Here is a 16,242-nt window from a genome sequence, read left to right as displayed (position 1 = left end):
TATCTCACCAGTCTTTCCACATCATCAAATACAGTAGCACAGGAAACAGAATTTCAGTCTGTGATGAAGGAGCTGATCCTTCAGATATCCAGGGCTTTTTTTCTGGGAAAAGAGGTGGTGGAACTCAGTGGGTTGCCCTCAGAGAAAATGGTCCCATGGCTGGTGGCCCCGCCCCCTGATCTCCAGACAGAGGGGAGTTTAGATTGCCCTCCGCACCGCTGAGCGGCACGGAGGGCAATCTAAAGTCCCCTCTGTCTGGAGATCAGGGGGTGAGGCCACCAGCCATGGGACCATTTTCAAGAGGTTCTGGAACTCCGTTCCACCGTGTTCCAACTGAAAAAATGCCCTGCATATATCAAAAGCTGTTGCCATGATTTCTTATGTGAGTAAAGTGCTGTCAAGTTGCAACCAACTTTTTGTGACCTGAGGTGGAGTTTTCAAGATAAGATACTAAGAGAGGCAGTTTGCCATTGTCTACCTCTGCATAGTGACCCTGGTTTTCCTTGGTGGTCTCCCATCCAAGTATTAACCATTGTCACCCTCACATAGCTTGTCAGAACTGACAACATCAGGCTAGCATAGGCCATCCAGGTCAGGGCCAAAATCTCTTAACAGATCCAAATTCTCAGCTTTCATTTTTTTAAAAAAAGTAAGTCTTATAGCCTTTTTTGTTGCAGAGATATAAGGGGAAAGGCAAGGTGGAACTGGACAAAGTGGAACTATGTTTCTGCTGTATATTCAACTTGCAGATTTTCTTGTCATGGTGAATTTGCAAAATTTCTTCCTGACCTGCAGGTAATCTCTGTATCTACAGAGACAGTTTCTGTAGTACATTAACAATGGTTACAGATTAGAAAATCCCAGCTAATCAATTCGATTCCTTGCCAGCTGCCTGATCGTCCTCATGCAAACAGACTTCAAAACTGGGCTAGAGAAAAGTTCACCTCTGATTATTGGCATGTTTTATAGATTGTTACCTCTTGCTGTCGGGTTAGAAAAGCATCAATAAAGCTCCTCTGATCATTCACATCCAGTTCCTTGAGGTGCTCAATGAAGGTGTCTTGTATAAAGTTGTTCACCTCTGTCCTGTTATTAAGGACAGTCCTACGGCCACCAAAAAGAAAGCCCAGAGCAGGAAACATATTGTACAGCTAAAAGAGTAACAGATGAGAAAAGAAAAGATTAAGAAAGCCCCAAATCCTACTGCTGAGGCAGAAATCTCAAAGCATTTTTGCTCACATCAAAAACAACGACACAGCAAAAGTCTCATATTAAGCTTGGAGCTCTCATCCAGTTATCAGTGTTTGTTTTAGTTTTTACTTGTTTACTTTGCAGTGCAGACTGTCAGTCTAACAAAGAAAGAACTAGGGGCAGGGATGGAATAAGCAGCACCTGAAGGCCTACCTTTTGGCCAGCTGAAATTCCACTAAAAGCTAGCTTATAAACCTTCAGCATTTTCAGTCTTTCCCCCCCAGAATATAAAAGGTCTAGAATCTTAGAGCTCTCTGCATACAAAGCAATTCTGTGAAAGCCACACTGAACTGAAGGGAAGCTGAACAATAGTACAAAGATTATGAGGCTGTCATGAAGAAACCTGGCCTAGAACCCTCCTTGATTGCTGTCTTTACACTGCATGGAGTTTTACATATGAGAAAGAACACATGGAATCATCTTCTTTTGTTTCAAAGTGGATTAGGTTGCTAAACTGTGCCTGGGAACCACCAGGCACTTGGGAGGTTGGGATGTGTGAGGATGCAAGTATTACATGACCAACACATCACATCCAGGAAAAACAGGAAATGATGTTACATTGATCTAGGAACTGTTGGAAACTCTATGGTAAAAACATTGCCTTTCCAGCAATTTCTAGAGTAACGTAACCTCACTATCAGGTTTCCCCTGGAAGTAATGGCATGGCATGGGTGACTCCATCTTTTTAATTTTTTTCTCCCATTGCTCAGAGCAACACTAGGCAACAACAGTTCCCTGCAGGAGGTCTCTCACTTCAAAAAGAAACCTGGCAACTCTCAAAGTGGCATAGGTTTCCGAGTGCTGCCCCATAAATGTTCCTCAAAGTTTCAAATTAGTTCCAAGTTTCTTAGATCAAGTTTGACATCAGCCATGAAGTGTTGAGTTGAGACGGCAAACCCTTAAATATATGAATATACACACAACTCTGCCTGTACTCCTTTGTATTGGAATTTCAGCCATTTTCAAACCAAATTTAAGGTAGTTTACCATGACTGAGGGACTTCCAGCAAGGCGGGTGCTTTCATTGAACAAGTGCAGTAGTTTCACAAATGAGGGATCTTCATATTCATATCGCTTGCCAAGCAATATTGACACAATAATATTGGCAACAGCAGCGTTCATGATTGCAGTATTCTCAACTGGTTTTCCTGTACAGAAGATATTAAAATAATATTATTAGATAAAGGAATGAGCATCATTATCGCTTCTGCCTCGTGTGTTAGCTTGCATATGCTTGGTTAGTATTTGCTTGGGGGCTTGTGGTGAAGTGGCCAGTTTATTGTAATGGATTTCTTTCTTGGTAACATGTTCTTTGTCCTGTAAAATGCTTGTCACATATGGCACCAGAGATTGCAAATCTCATGTTCTGTCCCAAAACAAGAGATAAGACAGTGCAGTTAGATAAACAGGTGAACTTGTAGTTCTTATCTGAGCAAAACAGATAAAGAAAAAACATATGATTTCTCACTGCCCTTACATATGATTTCTTTTGTCTGTAAAGGTATTTAATGTGTAATGAAAAAGTGTATGGCACTGACAACTTGTTGGCTTCTTTGGCTGATAGAGTTGTAAGTCCACAGCTGTGAAATTTTGGTATATGTGTGTATCTCTGTGTATCATTCTGTGTGGCTCTGTCTCTTTGTGAATTCAATCATCATCATCATCATTCATTTATATACCACCCTTTAGGACTACTTAATGCCCACTCAGAGCAGTTTACAAAGTATGTTATTAGTATCCCAACAACAAAACACCCTGTGAGTTGGGTGGGGCTGAGAGAACTGTGACTAGCCCAAGGTCAGCCAGCTGGCTTCAAGTGGAGGAGTGAGAATCAGACCCGGTTCTCCAGATTAGAGTCCCCATGCTCTTAACTGCTACACCAAACTGGCTTTATTCTGAGCTTGTTCCTGTTTTCAAATCAAAGGTCTTTCACAGATCACCATTTTCAGGTTCCTGGGTTAAAACTGCTACTACTGCGGACTGGGCTACATTGAAGTATGTCTCAGGTCTTTTTGATGCCTTCCAAATGTAAAGATAAAAACACCAATTCACCTTTAAAAGATTCAAACTTCTGTATTAGACAATGGCACTCTTCGACAATTCGGTCCTCTATGGTCCTCCTGCCCATTCCATAGTCCCTTAATGTGGTTAGCGCAAACCGCCGCATCACTTTCCAGTTCTCACCATGAGCAAAAACGACTCCTAAAGAGGGACATTAGCATGCATGACCATTGTAATCATATAAAGGAATACCCTCCATTATGAAAAGAGGTCCAAACATGTTAAGCAACATGACTGCCATGGAGTGGTGGCAATATGGTTACAGTTGTAGTGCTCCTCAAGAAAACTATTTGCTTTCACAGAAGAAATTTAAGGATGATATAAGGAATACTGTCAAAAGTTAAAGGAAGGTTGTCAGAAGCTAAGATCTGAATAATTTTCTGGATTTCAAAAAAACAAACCAGGAGACTCAAGAAAACAATCAAGCTATTCAAGAATCTAAGAAACAGGTGAAGGAATTCAGAGAGATACCGTGAAAAATTGAATTAGTACAAGCATTACAAGCAAACCCAGTGATAAGAACTTTGAAAATGGAATTCAGAAGCAATAATCTGGGGTTTTGCGGAGCGTGAGAAATTTTGGATCATATGGACTTAGAGAGTGCATACCGAGGGTCAGTACCAGACTGTGTGATGGTTCAAGGTGACTGACCCAGGAGGCCCTTGCTAACAAGATGATCCAATGATCCAATGGCTTTTTGGAGGCTGACCAAATTATTGGAATCAATTTAAGGCACACAACTTAGAAGAAGGCATGAAGAAAAGGAATACAAATGGAGATTGATGGGGATACTTATTTTGAAGCTTATACATTTTGTTATTTACAATTATTGTTGACTTATATAACTATATTATAGAATTTTCTCTGTCTCTTCTTCAATACCATTCTTATTTGTGTGTGGGGGGTGGTGGTGGTGGTTGTATGATTGGATGAACTTTTAAAATGTATAATAGGCAAATTTATTAAATTTGGAACATATTAATATTAAAATAGACTAAAAGTTAAACAAAACTTATAGTTAAACAAGCTAAGATACTAAATATCAGGTTGAATAAAATGTCAAAAATGAAATGTTTAAAGTTTCACATTGTTATGAACTCTAAAAATATGTGATTAGACATCCTATTCAGAAGCATTACAGTGGTGATGGAGGCAAAAATTTATTTTGAAGCTTATATATTTTGTTGTATTTAATGATTGTTGATTTATATAACTAGGTCATAGAAATTATTAATTTTCTCTTTTCATCAATATTATTCTTCTTATTATGTTTTTGTACTATTGGATGAATTTTCTATATATACAATAAGTCACTATATTAAATTTAGAATGTACAATTAATATCAAAATATCTAAGCCAAGTAGTTAAATTAATAAGCTAATATATCAAATACTGTGAGGTTGAATATAAAGTTGAATACAAAATGTTTAAAGCCCCACTTTGTTCTGAATCCCCCCCCACCAAAATCCTAAAAATATGTTATTGGATACTCCATCTAGAAGTATCACAGTTTATTTTTCTTTTTTTAAATAGGGAATTAACTGAGATAGAGGAACAATAGTACGATATTCAGTTATGTTATTTATCTTGCTTATACTTCTTATACAGCCTAAATCTATTATAATATATTCTATATATTCTATTTATTGTAGCTTAATCTATTTTGTATAAGGTTCTATGCACTTTCTATTGTTATTTCTATGTTTTTCTCAAAGACACTTTAAGCCAGTCTAGTTCTATGGACTGGACATATACAAAGCCAGATCAGGTACATTTAGGGTTACCAGTCCCCGTGCTTGGGGCGGAGGATCCCCCTCTCCCACCCTCCAGCCCTGCACCTGGCTACCTGGCCAGTGGGGGAAAAGGTGGGGAATGCATCTCCCAGGGCACGCTCCTAGGCGGCACGGTGCTCTCCTGCGCTTCACAATGGGCTGATTTGGGCCCCAAATCAGCCCACTGTGGAGTGTGGGAGCACTGCTGGGAGGGCTGTTGAAAGCTCCTGCTCTTCACAGCAGGCTAATTTCGGCCTGAAATTGGCCCAATTCAGCCCCAAATGGGCAAAAATCAGTCCACTGCAGTGCATGAGAGCGCTCCCAGGAGTGGCATGAGGCACTGTGCAATGATGTCACTTCTTGGAAGTGACATCATTGTGCAACCTGGGAGCACGCATGCACTTTGCGCATGTGTGAACAACACATAAATGATGAGTGCCAGGTCTCTTGCCTCCCACACAGCGGGTGAGAGGATCTGGCAACCCTAGCTACATTTCAGAAGCAACGTCCTCACCATTGCCTTTTTGATAGTCTTCAAATATTGGGATCATGGGCCTCTCCGCAAATGCATCTGCCTGGTTCACCAAAGCCTCTTTTACAGTCTCGTAGCCCGCCAGAACGACCATTTTCTGGAATCCCGTTTGTAGGGTAAATACAGGGCCATACTGTTTAGAAAGCTGAAATGTAATCAAAGGAAAATGAGGAAAAGTTCCAATCATCCAACCCAAACCTTCACCCAAAGGATATGCTAAACATTGTAGAAAATGATACTGCCTAAGTATAAAAACATAGAGCAAACAGTAGTATAGTTTATGGTTACATTCCCTTTGTTGATAATATGTGATCTGCCTTTATTGTCATATAACAAAGAAAACAGTATGGTACAGAGAAAAAAGAACAAAATATAATATAAAACAGTTGAGTGATATCAACTGTTATTTTTGAAACTTCTCCTGGCACAGACTTCTGGCAAGTTGTAAAAACTTTGTTACCTTCTCAGTTATACTGGAGGAGAAATCATTTAAAAGACAGTAAATATTGTGATAATCAGAAGAATCGGTCATATTAGCTAAAATAGAGCTTAAATATTTAAAATGAATATCGGCATAAAAAGGACAATAGAAAATAATGTGGAATTGTTTCGATACAACTGGTTTTCTAAAGACGTTCCCTTTATTAAAGCACCCTCTTGAACCATTCTGTAATAATATAGCCCTGCTATCTTTATAAAAATACCTTCCTGAACAAATCAGGTTTACATAGTTCGCAGAATGATAGAAGCATAATATATCCAGATAAAACTTCATTATTTTTTTAACTGTCTTTTTAAGATTCTCCTGGACTCCAGACCCCTAAAAATCTTCTTTTAATAATAATTCTTCCTTTAATAATTATAACAATAAGGGGGAAAGCCATGTTAGTCTCTTGTAGCAAAGTTAGATGGGAGTCCACTAGCACCTTCAAGCCAAAATGTATTTATGAGTCAGAGTTTACTTCCTCAGTTGCATAGAAATGTACATCCACCAAGCTGGGTCATATACTCAGAAGTGTGTATGTGTGTCCACATGTTTGTGAACATGCTGTGGACTTTATAGGGACCTTGGCTTCCTAACTCAATTTCACTGCTAACCAGCTGTACGCCCATCTCTTACAGTGTAACTTGTTTCTATTAAAAAATTGCTGCAGTCTTTCCCCTTTGAATTTCTTATGCTCCTGCACTGGAAATCCATCACGGTGGGTGGTTTGCTTAAACCAGCATTCCCAATCATTCTCTGCACTTTCTTCATGCTAAGAGGCCCATTTAACTCTTCATATATCATGATAGTTGTGAAATACCCAGTTCTCCTCAGAATTTCCTTATCAATGCTTCAGCAGTGTTCTCTGTTTTTTAAAAAAATGGTACAGGAGTTGATTCACAGTTTTCTCAGAACTATGTGCTGGTTTCCCAGAATATTGATAGAATCAATTCCTTCTTATAATTTCTAGAAATTTTTGCTAATAATTTGCCAGGTTCATTATCCAATTCAAAGAACTTCTGCTTTGTACAATTAACAGCTTCTGCCAATGTTTTGCTCTCAACATTTCTATCTCTTGCGATACTACTTCACATATACCCCTGAGCTCAATGTAACTTATATTGTGTTTCGACTTTTCTTGTTAATATCTCCACTTCTGAGGCTCCCAGGTCCCTATATCCTCCTGGTGGAAGGTGGAGGATCTGGGACTTACCTGTTCTATTCTCATTGTGTCCCGGAAAGACATGATGATGTCACTTCCGGGAAGTGATGTCATCATGCAAGCCATGGCCGTGCTCCTGCACTTTGCATGGGCAAATCCTGTCCATTTGGGGTCAAAATTTGCCCAGTGAAGCATGGGAGAACGCCCATGGCTGGCACAATGACGTTACTTCAGGAAGTGATGTCATCACACCCCACTGGAACCGTGCCTGGTGCGTGCTTTCTTGGGTTGCCTGCTAGTGGCATGTGATCGCCAGGGAGCAACGGGGCAAATGCCAGGGAGATTGCCTGGCACTTGTGGACAACTGGGAAGCCAACCTATTCCTTCTCCCTTTTTACTTAACTTGTAGAAATTTGTTGGCATAACAAACAAAACTTCTTTCCCTGGATCGCAAATTACACCTCAAGGCCTTTCTTGGGTGGTGTTAGTGCAGATCTAATATCAGTCATAACCAAAGCAATCCTAAGGACGCTGTCCTTGCAGTAAGCCCCACTGAATAAGATTCTGAGTCAACCTGCTTTGGATTGCACCCTAATTCTTCATGTTGTAGTAATAAAGAGTTAAATATTCAAGATCTTGGCTGATCCACTGGAGCATGATCTACCTCAGATATAACTTTTATTCCAGCTGTCTACATTTTCAGTATTATTAGTGCCTCCTCAAATTTGCTCTTCAATATGTTCCATGAGAACAGCCATTAAAGGTGAAGCCCCTTTTAACTAGATTACAGATTCTCCAGCAATCTCTCAGATTTTTTACTTCCAGGCTCCAGGAGGAAAAAGATTTTTGAAGAACGTTTCGTTTGGTTGAAGTTGATAGAGGTCTATAATGTTGTTGGCAGGTACAGCAATGGTTTAGTTAACTGAATTAAGTTATGACAGGTTTTTCACGTCAAGAGATGAATAGAGATCATTGCCTACCTCTGCATAGTGACCCTGGATTTCCTTAGTAACCTCCCAGCCAAGTGATAACCAGAGCCAACCCTGCTTAGCATCCATCCATGATCTGGCAAGATCAGTCTAGCCTGGGGCATCAAGCTCAGGACAATACATTACATACATTTTATTAATGCATAGACAAATTATGCAACATATATTGTTTGCCTTTGTGATGGAGAAGCTGATAGTCTCTCTGCCTTGTAAGACCAGCACAAACGAATTCCAAATGTACTGTTTACATAAGTTTGTATACGTCTCAATTCAATTTCAAATGTACTGTTTGTATAATCTATTTTCTTATTTTATCTTTTTAAATAAAATTTCTATCCAAAAAACAAAACTAAACTAAAAACCAAAGCATCTGGAAGAGAAAAGAGCAAGAAGCTTACCTTTAACATGGTTCTGTAAGGCCTCTTCAGATCCAATTGGTGGAGGTTTCCTATTAGTGGCAATGGCTTTGGTCCCGGTGGAAGATTTTGGCTGCTGCTGTTCCAGAAACTACTCATTTTCCAAAGGAATGCAATTGCCAGGGGAAATAGGAACAACACAGAAAGAGGATCCATCCAAGCCATTTCCTATTAATGAAAAGTTGCCTGCAGTGGTTGCAGCAAACTTTGCAGATTTTGGTCAAGGACAGTGTCTGCCAAATGAGATGAACAGCGCAAAAGGTTCATATAAGTTCTCTGTCTAGTTTATGAAAACTAGTTCCAATTTTGTGTGTGTACTCCAGCTATAAAAACCCTATATTTGACTTAGGGGTGGTGGTGTCTAATTCAGCAAATGACCAGAATAAATCTAAATTCTCTTGACACCTGACTGATGGTTCAGCACAATATTATCTGGAAGGTTAGTCTAGTTAATTATATACCAAGTCCAAAGAGTAGAATTGCCAAGAAGTAGCTGGATTGCCTTTTGAATTTGTAGTTAGTGAGAATTTTTCAAAAGTTGATCATGCCTTTCTGAACTGTTGTCCCATTGAATACAAGGCAAATATGGATTCGGTTTCGTTTTCTCGGCCATGTCAGGCGCTCCTCTCCACAGGTCCGGGAGGAAACGCCCGAGCAGCCTGACCGGGTGGCTGATCTGCGAAGATTAGCCCCAAGGACTCCCAGTGAGGGAGGCAGGGTCCAGAACGCGGCGGGAAGAGCCCCCTGAAACCGATGCAGGGGGTAAATTGCCCGTTTGTTCCTATGGAGGCCGGCAGACATGCGCGGTACCTTGAGTGCTGCCGGGCCATGGAAAACGGCAAAGAGCAGAACTAGGCGGAAGCCTGTAAGTAAGCGAATCCCTTCTGTTATTACAAGCGCACGCGAAGGAGTGGTGGGATCTGAAGTTAAGAAGACTCGGGTTTCTTCCCCCTCGCTGAGTTTCAGAAGGTCGGCGGTCCCCCCCCCTAAAATGGCGGCAAAAAAGCAGAGTCCCGCTTTGGGCAAGTCAATTTCGGCTGCCCTGCAGGGAAAAGGGGAGTCGCTCGAGGATTTGGTGAAAAGGTCGGTTACCGAAGCCATAAAACCCTTTGTTGACAAGCTGAATGAAACAGATCAAAGGGTGGGCTTAATTGAGAGCGAAGTGAAAGCCATTAAGGAAGTAGCGGGGGGGGCAGAGAAGTCTGCTCGGGAAAATGCGTCACTCGTGAGAGCAACGAACAAAGAGTTAAAGCTGGTGGAGAACCCGCTGATCGGGCTGCAAGTGGAACGAACACAGACTATTTTGTGCCTCCAGAATGTGAAAGAGGAAGAAAATGAGGATTTAGGGGATCTTGCCTCGGAATTATTGGCGGCACCCGCGAGGGCAACTAAAGAAGAGGTAAAAAGCACCATTTTGGAAGTCCGTCGGGCTTCTTCAAAATATGCAACGAAGCGTCAGCTGCCTCGCGAGATCTTCATCGACTTTTCATCTAGGAGGATCCGAGACACTATCCTATATAACTCATACAATGCAGACTTGGACTTTCTGGGAAATAAGGTTAAGATACTGAAGGACGTTCCATTTCTAGTTCGGAAAAGGAGATTTAAGTATAAAAGGTTCGCAGCTCTCCTGAGGGAACGCGAGATAAAGTACAAATGGCTATTTCCGGAAGGTATCTGGTTTAGTTACAAAGATCAAGCTTACAAGTTAATATCAGAAGATCAGCTAAGTAAGAACTTGCTAGCTTTACATTGGAAATCAAAGACGGTTCCCACAGCAGAAAAATGGTTAGAAAAAATATGGGACCACTATATACAAGAAAAAATACATGACGAATTATACCAGAGTGAACACTATTTGAAAGAAACTGATTTTATTGCAAAATGGTTACCATTCATTGAATTCATTTCCAATACAAATCACTCTCCACCTAAGCATTTACTTTTTGTTACTCAGATTTGAAGCAACGACTATCAAATAATTGAAAAAAAATGCTAGTTGTCTTTGTTTTAACTATATTGGCATGACATTTATTGTATATAGTTCACTAAGACTTTGTTGTTGTTCTATTTTACTTCTGTACATTGTTTTTGTTTGTTTGTTTGGTTTAAAAAAATAAATTAAAAAAAAAGTAAAAAAAAAAAAAAGAAGAAGATCAGCTAAGGGATTTTGAGGACAAAAACCAAGAATTTGGGCAAGACACCAAACAAAAAGAAGAAGATCCGAAGTCTGAAGGGGGGGGAGGCAACGAGCACTGCGGTTGCAGCTGCTCAGAGAGAACTGCGTCCGAGGCCCGGGGGGGGGGGGAAGGAAGACTTAATTTCGATTGTAATTTGTATTTTGCAAGGTCAACCACTCCATCAATACTTTACAAAGGTTTAATTTTTAATTATGGCAGTATGAAGGGAAAGCATTATTTGTAGTGTAGTGTTGTCTTATGTTGTTGTTCCTTTTTCTTGCCTTTCCCTACCCCCTTCTTTCCCTTTGTATTGGTAATCAATGTTAGTATCAAAAAAATAAAAATTTTCAAAAAAAAAAAGAATACAAGGCAAATATATTAAAAGAAACGGAAGGGACTGTCCCCATTTCAACCTCTCTAGATAGCAGGGATGCAGACGGAGGGAGATCTGCTTTTGTCTGCAGTGCAACCGGAGTCATCATCACTGGAGTTGTGTGATGTGTGCAAAACGGGGAAGAACAAGAGCCACATCCACATAGGGAGTGGATGTAATACTACAGATGAAAGGGCAGAAGTCCTTATTAAAAACCATTGGGAGGCCCAAAGGGGCCCAAGACTGGATGCGCTTCCTTTACCAAATCCCCCAAGCTGAAGTTCTCCTTTCTCCCCCTATGATCTTGATTCCTTGCAGAATCATTACAAAGCGTCAGATTATTCGTTCCTGCTTGGATCCAGAAGCACCCTGCAGAAGAACTTGTAGTAAGATGTCCAGATTCATACTGTGTGTAAGCCATGATAAATAGACCGTAAGCAAAAGCCATGAGCCCCTTTTGGAGGCCCCCTAACCTCTCCTTCACTGATCAAAGACTGTAGGAAAACATATGGTTCAAGGTGAGGCACTCCAGTTTCCTCTTTCTATTAGTCCATGTGGAGAAACACCATCTTGTGTGTGTGTAACTTTCTCTGGGCTGGACTATCAAAATTTAGGTAGGTTGTGGCCTAATCTCCTTCTCAACCCCCTTCCTGTTCCTAACCAGTAATCTGAGGGCAAGACAGTGGTGGCAGCAATACCCTGAGGCAGTGGAGTGAGACGGCCCCTTCAGGTGCCAGGATAGGCAATGGAGGGGTAGGCAGAGCGGGGTCTGCCAGTTGTCAGAGACCCGATCCGCCACAGTCCAAAATAAATTCCTCCCAGCAAAATAATGAGTAAGAAGCCTTGTCTGGCTGTCCAAGATTAGTCTCTTGAAAAAAACTGGCTCATTTTTGGTTCATTTTAATGTTAACATTCTGTATTTTTATCTGTTATAGATAGTGCACATATTTTTTTTAAAATGTATTATTTATATGCTTCAATTGGTTTCAGATTTTGGGAGATATGTAATCATCACACACACACACCCCGACAGTCGGACCCTATCATTCCCGTTCAGGTATGATGTTAAGGTTGCGAGCCTCCAGGTGGTACTACTAAAAGGAGGGATGCCGCGGAGTACCAACCAGGATGATAAGAACACAAAACTCCTGCGTTAAGAATTAAGGTATTTAAAGTGCACCGTGCAAATAAGCAATTTCAATGTATGATGTAAACACTACTTACAGCTCAATCCAGTACAAAATAAACAATGCAATAAATCTTACATAAAGGGCAAATGCAAGATGCATATACAATTCTTACAAAGTGCAACCATACAATGAAAAGTTCCTTCCACAATATTGCAATCCCAAAATATATATAAGGTACACTTAAAAGAGTAGGGAGTGCCCTTCCACTACCCTACTGGGGTGTGGCACAGTCCTCAGAGCCTCTGCAGAATGGTTTTTAATCCTCTGTTCTTCTCAATAAGAATTGATGAGGCAACGCTGTAGGGGAGGGTCACCAACGTAGGTGTAGACAGGGTCCAAAAGCTGCTGAGAACCACTCAACAGGCACTAGCAATTCTCCTGTTTCGCAGGGCTTTATCAAGAGAGTTCAAATTGAGCCAATTTACCACATCTTGTCTTCCAGTGTATTCCTTTCTCCACAATCAACATCCACAATGGGTTCCCAGATACAACATCAGTAGTGAGGGATGTTGATCGGATGTTGATTGTGGAGAAAGGAATACACTGGAAGGCAAGACGTGTGAGTATTTAATATCAGAGCATTAATTGGCAGTATGATAATCATAAGAAAAAGCCCCGTGGTGCAGACTGGTAAGTGGCAGTACTGCAGCCCAAGCTCTGCTCGCGACCTGAGTTTGATTCTGGTGGAAGCCGGGATCAGGTAGCCGGCTCAAGGTTGACTCAGCCTTCCATCCTTCTGAGATCAGTAAAATGAGTGCCCAGTTTCCTGGGGGTAAAGTGTAGATGACTGGGGAAGGCAATGGCAAACCACCCTGTAAAAAGTCTGCCAAGAAAACATCGTGATGCAACATCCCCCCATGGGTCAGTAATGACTCGGAGCTTGCGCAGGGGACTACCTTTACCTTTACCTAATCATAATACTTATGGGGATCGTATATTTAAGGGCATTTGCACTTTATGTAAGATTTATTGCATTTTTTATTTTTTACTGGATTGAGTTGTGTTTACATCATACACTGAAATTGCTTACTTGCATAGTGCACTTTAAATACCTTAATTCTTACTGCAGGAGTTTTGTGTTCTTATCAGCCTCCAGGTGGTAGCTGGAGATCTCCTGGAATCACAAATGATCTCCAGGCCAATGAGATCAGTTCCCCTGGAGAAAATGGCTGCTTTGAAGAATGAACTCTATGGCATTATATCCCACTGAGGCCTATCCCCTCCACAAAGCACACCCTCTCTAGGCTCCACTCCCCAAGTCTCCAGGAATTTCCCAGCCCGGACCTGGTAACCCTATATGGTGTATTGCTTTGAATCAAGGGAAGAGGGACATAAGCTGCCCTCCCCGTGCTGAAAGGCTTCAGCCATACTTCCATATTGGCCTTCCATCTGGCCTCCTCAGTTCTAAAAATCTGAAGGCTCCACTCCAGATTCTCCTTTGAAAGAATCTCATTTCTACAACTGCCCCATCCAGGCACATTTCACCATCCTTTTACATCCCCCAATGTGGCACATTTGGTGTGAACACAAAAATGGTTGGAAAGATATCAAAATACTTAGTCTGTGTAACTCAAGTCATTCATTGGCTGCTTCCACATACGTTGGGTAATGCACTTTCAATGCTCTTTGGTGTTAATTTGGAACTGAGTTTTCATGTTTGAAACAAAAAATTCACTTCCAAAGGATTGCTAAAGTGCATTGAAAGCGCATTATTCAACGTGTGTGGAAACAGCCCTTGTTGATTTTTTAAAATTAATTTCCTGTATAGTACAGATTGTCATGATGGAATTTGCAGGCTTTGTAACATTAGAGCATTGAAACCCAGCCATCTTAAGCAAGTATCCTCCTTTGTGGCTGTGTAACCCTGTCCTCAATTTTTGCAGGCGGGATGGATGAATTTGCTGCTCAGTTGCACCAACTATAGTTGTCAGGGTTCTGATAAAGGAAGTTTGCGGGCTAAGAAGAGAACCCCTTTGGAGCAAGAAACATTAAGCAATTTGTAGCTAAACATGCCAGAACTTTGTTCTGTTGTGATTTCTCTGTCTGAACTATCTGTCCGGGGTCCAAGACTCAGCCCCTGGAGTTGCCGGGAGGAACAGGCAGGGGACAGCCAGGCGGCAACTACTCAGCCGCCCCAACAGACCAGGTCCCAAACTTGCCAGCAACAGAAAGAGGCAAAGAGACACTCAAGCCTCAGAGAGTCAAACAGGGCAGGTGGAGGCCAGCCAGCCCCACCTTCCAGTGGGAGGCTAGGAGCCCAGGCAGAGAGAATGAGGGTAACCAGGAGGGGACTAGCCCAGAGGGAGAAGGCACAAGAGGCAGGGACAGCCAGCCAGCAGCAAGCCAGCCAACACTGGCAGTGGAGGAAAGGCAACCAAGGCAGCACTGGGTCACGCCCCAACTGGCAGGCAGGCTAGAAGGGATTAGCAAGGACCAAGAGAGGCTGGGAGCAAAGCAACCCCAGGTGGGGCTGCCTTAGGCAACCAGCAAAGAAGGCACTGTAGCCAGCAAAGGCACAGGTGTGGCTGCCCAGAGCAGCCAGCGCAGCAACCCCAGGTGTGGCTGCCTGGGCCAGCCAGGGCCCTGGCTAGAGGGTTGGGGGCGTGGCTGGCAGGTGGAGCTGGGAATGGAGGAAAGGATATAAGGGAAGTCCAGCCATAGGGCATGGTGGGTTGTGTAGGAGTGTGGTAGAGAGATGTGTGAGAGAGAGATGGAGGAGTTGGTACAAGCATGTGAAGGAGAGGAGGGGGAGAAGGAGTATGACAGACGAGGAAGGGAGTTGGAGGGTCAGCCACAGGCAGGCAGGCCAGAGCAGTGGATGAGAGGGAGCAAGGGTGATGTATACTCACCCTCCAGCCATAAACCCAATGCCAGAATGGGGTCTGCAGGCCTCCCATAAGCCTTTGACAACTGGTGGGACAGCAGGAGCTGAGAGGCCTCAGCCTAATTGGGGCAAAGGCACAACCCGAAGACCCACAACAGGTGCTTGTACATCAGGTGCAGCCACAGCTGGACGTGGACCTGACACTCTTGAAATGCTATGAAAACATTGCTCAATCCAATAAATAACTGCTGGTTAAGCAACATATACATGGCAAGGAGCTTTCTGAGAAGTAATGTCGGAGCTGACTAGGACAGCTAAATCTTGGTGTGTCCACATGAAAAAGATCGTATCTTGAGCAGATGTTGCTGATTCATGTGCAGAAGAAGTGTCTGTCACAAAGAGGTCTGTCACAAAGAGGAGTCATATAAGTAAATGCCTTAATTAAAAAAAATTATTAGTGTCTCTTGAACACACACTCTCTCTCTCTCTCTGGTTCTCTGCTAAGTCACTTCCTGTAGCAGTTCCCTCACACTCTTATCTTCCTCTGTGTCCTGTCTACTTTCCTACTCACCCTCACATACATTGATACACCCATTAGATCACATGCCATTCATATTCATGAATGGCCCTTACACATTAGGGCCAACACCAGGCACAACGACGAATGTCTGCTTTCTCCTCACTGGATGAATCAAACAACCAAGGAAAAACAGTCTCCTACAGGAAAAGTGTTTTTGCCATATATCAAAGGAATTACTGATCAGATGGGAAAGCTTATGAAAAAGCATAACCTCCAAGCAGTATTCAGACCCACCCGAAAAATACAACAGATGCTACGATCAGCAAAAGACAGTAGAGACCCCCTCACCTCTGCAGGAGTATACCGTATACCCTGCAGCTGTGGACAAGTTTACATCGGGACCACAAAGCGTAGCATCCAGACAAGAATAAAAGAACATGAAAGACACTGCAGACTTGGACAACCGGAAAAATCAGCAGTGGCTGAA

At 42.1% G+C, this 16,242-nt stretch overlaps 1 protein-coding gene across 4 annotated transcripts in view; it reads right to left on the bottom strand.

Moving 5' to 3' along the window:
• Positions 1-16,242, bottom strand: part of LOC129325865 (cytochrome P450 2K1-like) — a 69,005-nt gene that overhangs the window by 18,114 nt on the left and 34,649 nt on the right. Inside the window, exons 2-6 of one of the 4 annotated variants that reach the window (XM_054973824.1) lie at positions 8,651-8,901; positions 5,600-5,762; positions 3,304-3,453; positions 2,239-2,399; positions 978-1,151 (exon numbers count right to left, since the gene is read on the bottom strand). In XM_054973824.1, the coding sequence (XP_054829799.1) occupies positions 978-1,151; positions 2,239-2,399; positions 3,304-3,453; positions 5,600-5,762; positions 8,651-8,833 (831 nt within the window). In that variant the 5' untranslated portion in view covers positions 8,834-8,901. Of the gene's footprint in view, positions 1-977; positions 1,152-2,238; positions 2,400-3,303; positions 3,454-5,599; positions 5,763-8,650; positions 8,902-16,242 lie in introns of those variants that run through there. The other 3 variants (XM_054973855.1, XM_054973863.1, XM_054973847.1) reach the window with 3 other exon arrangements.

Source organism: Eublepharis macularius, chromosome 1 (assembly GCF_028583425.1).
Source record: "Eublepharis macularius isolate TG4126 chromosome 1, MPM_Emac_v1.0, whole genome shotgun sequence".
NCBI lineage: Eukaryota > Metazoa > Chordata > Lepidosauria > Squamata > Eublepharidae > Eublepharis > Eublepharis macularius.
This window is presented reverse-complemented; position numbering and strand designations above follow the sequence as displayed.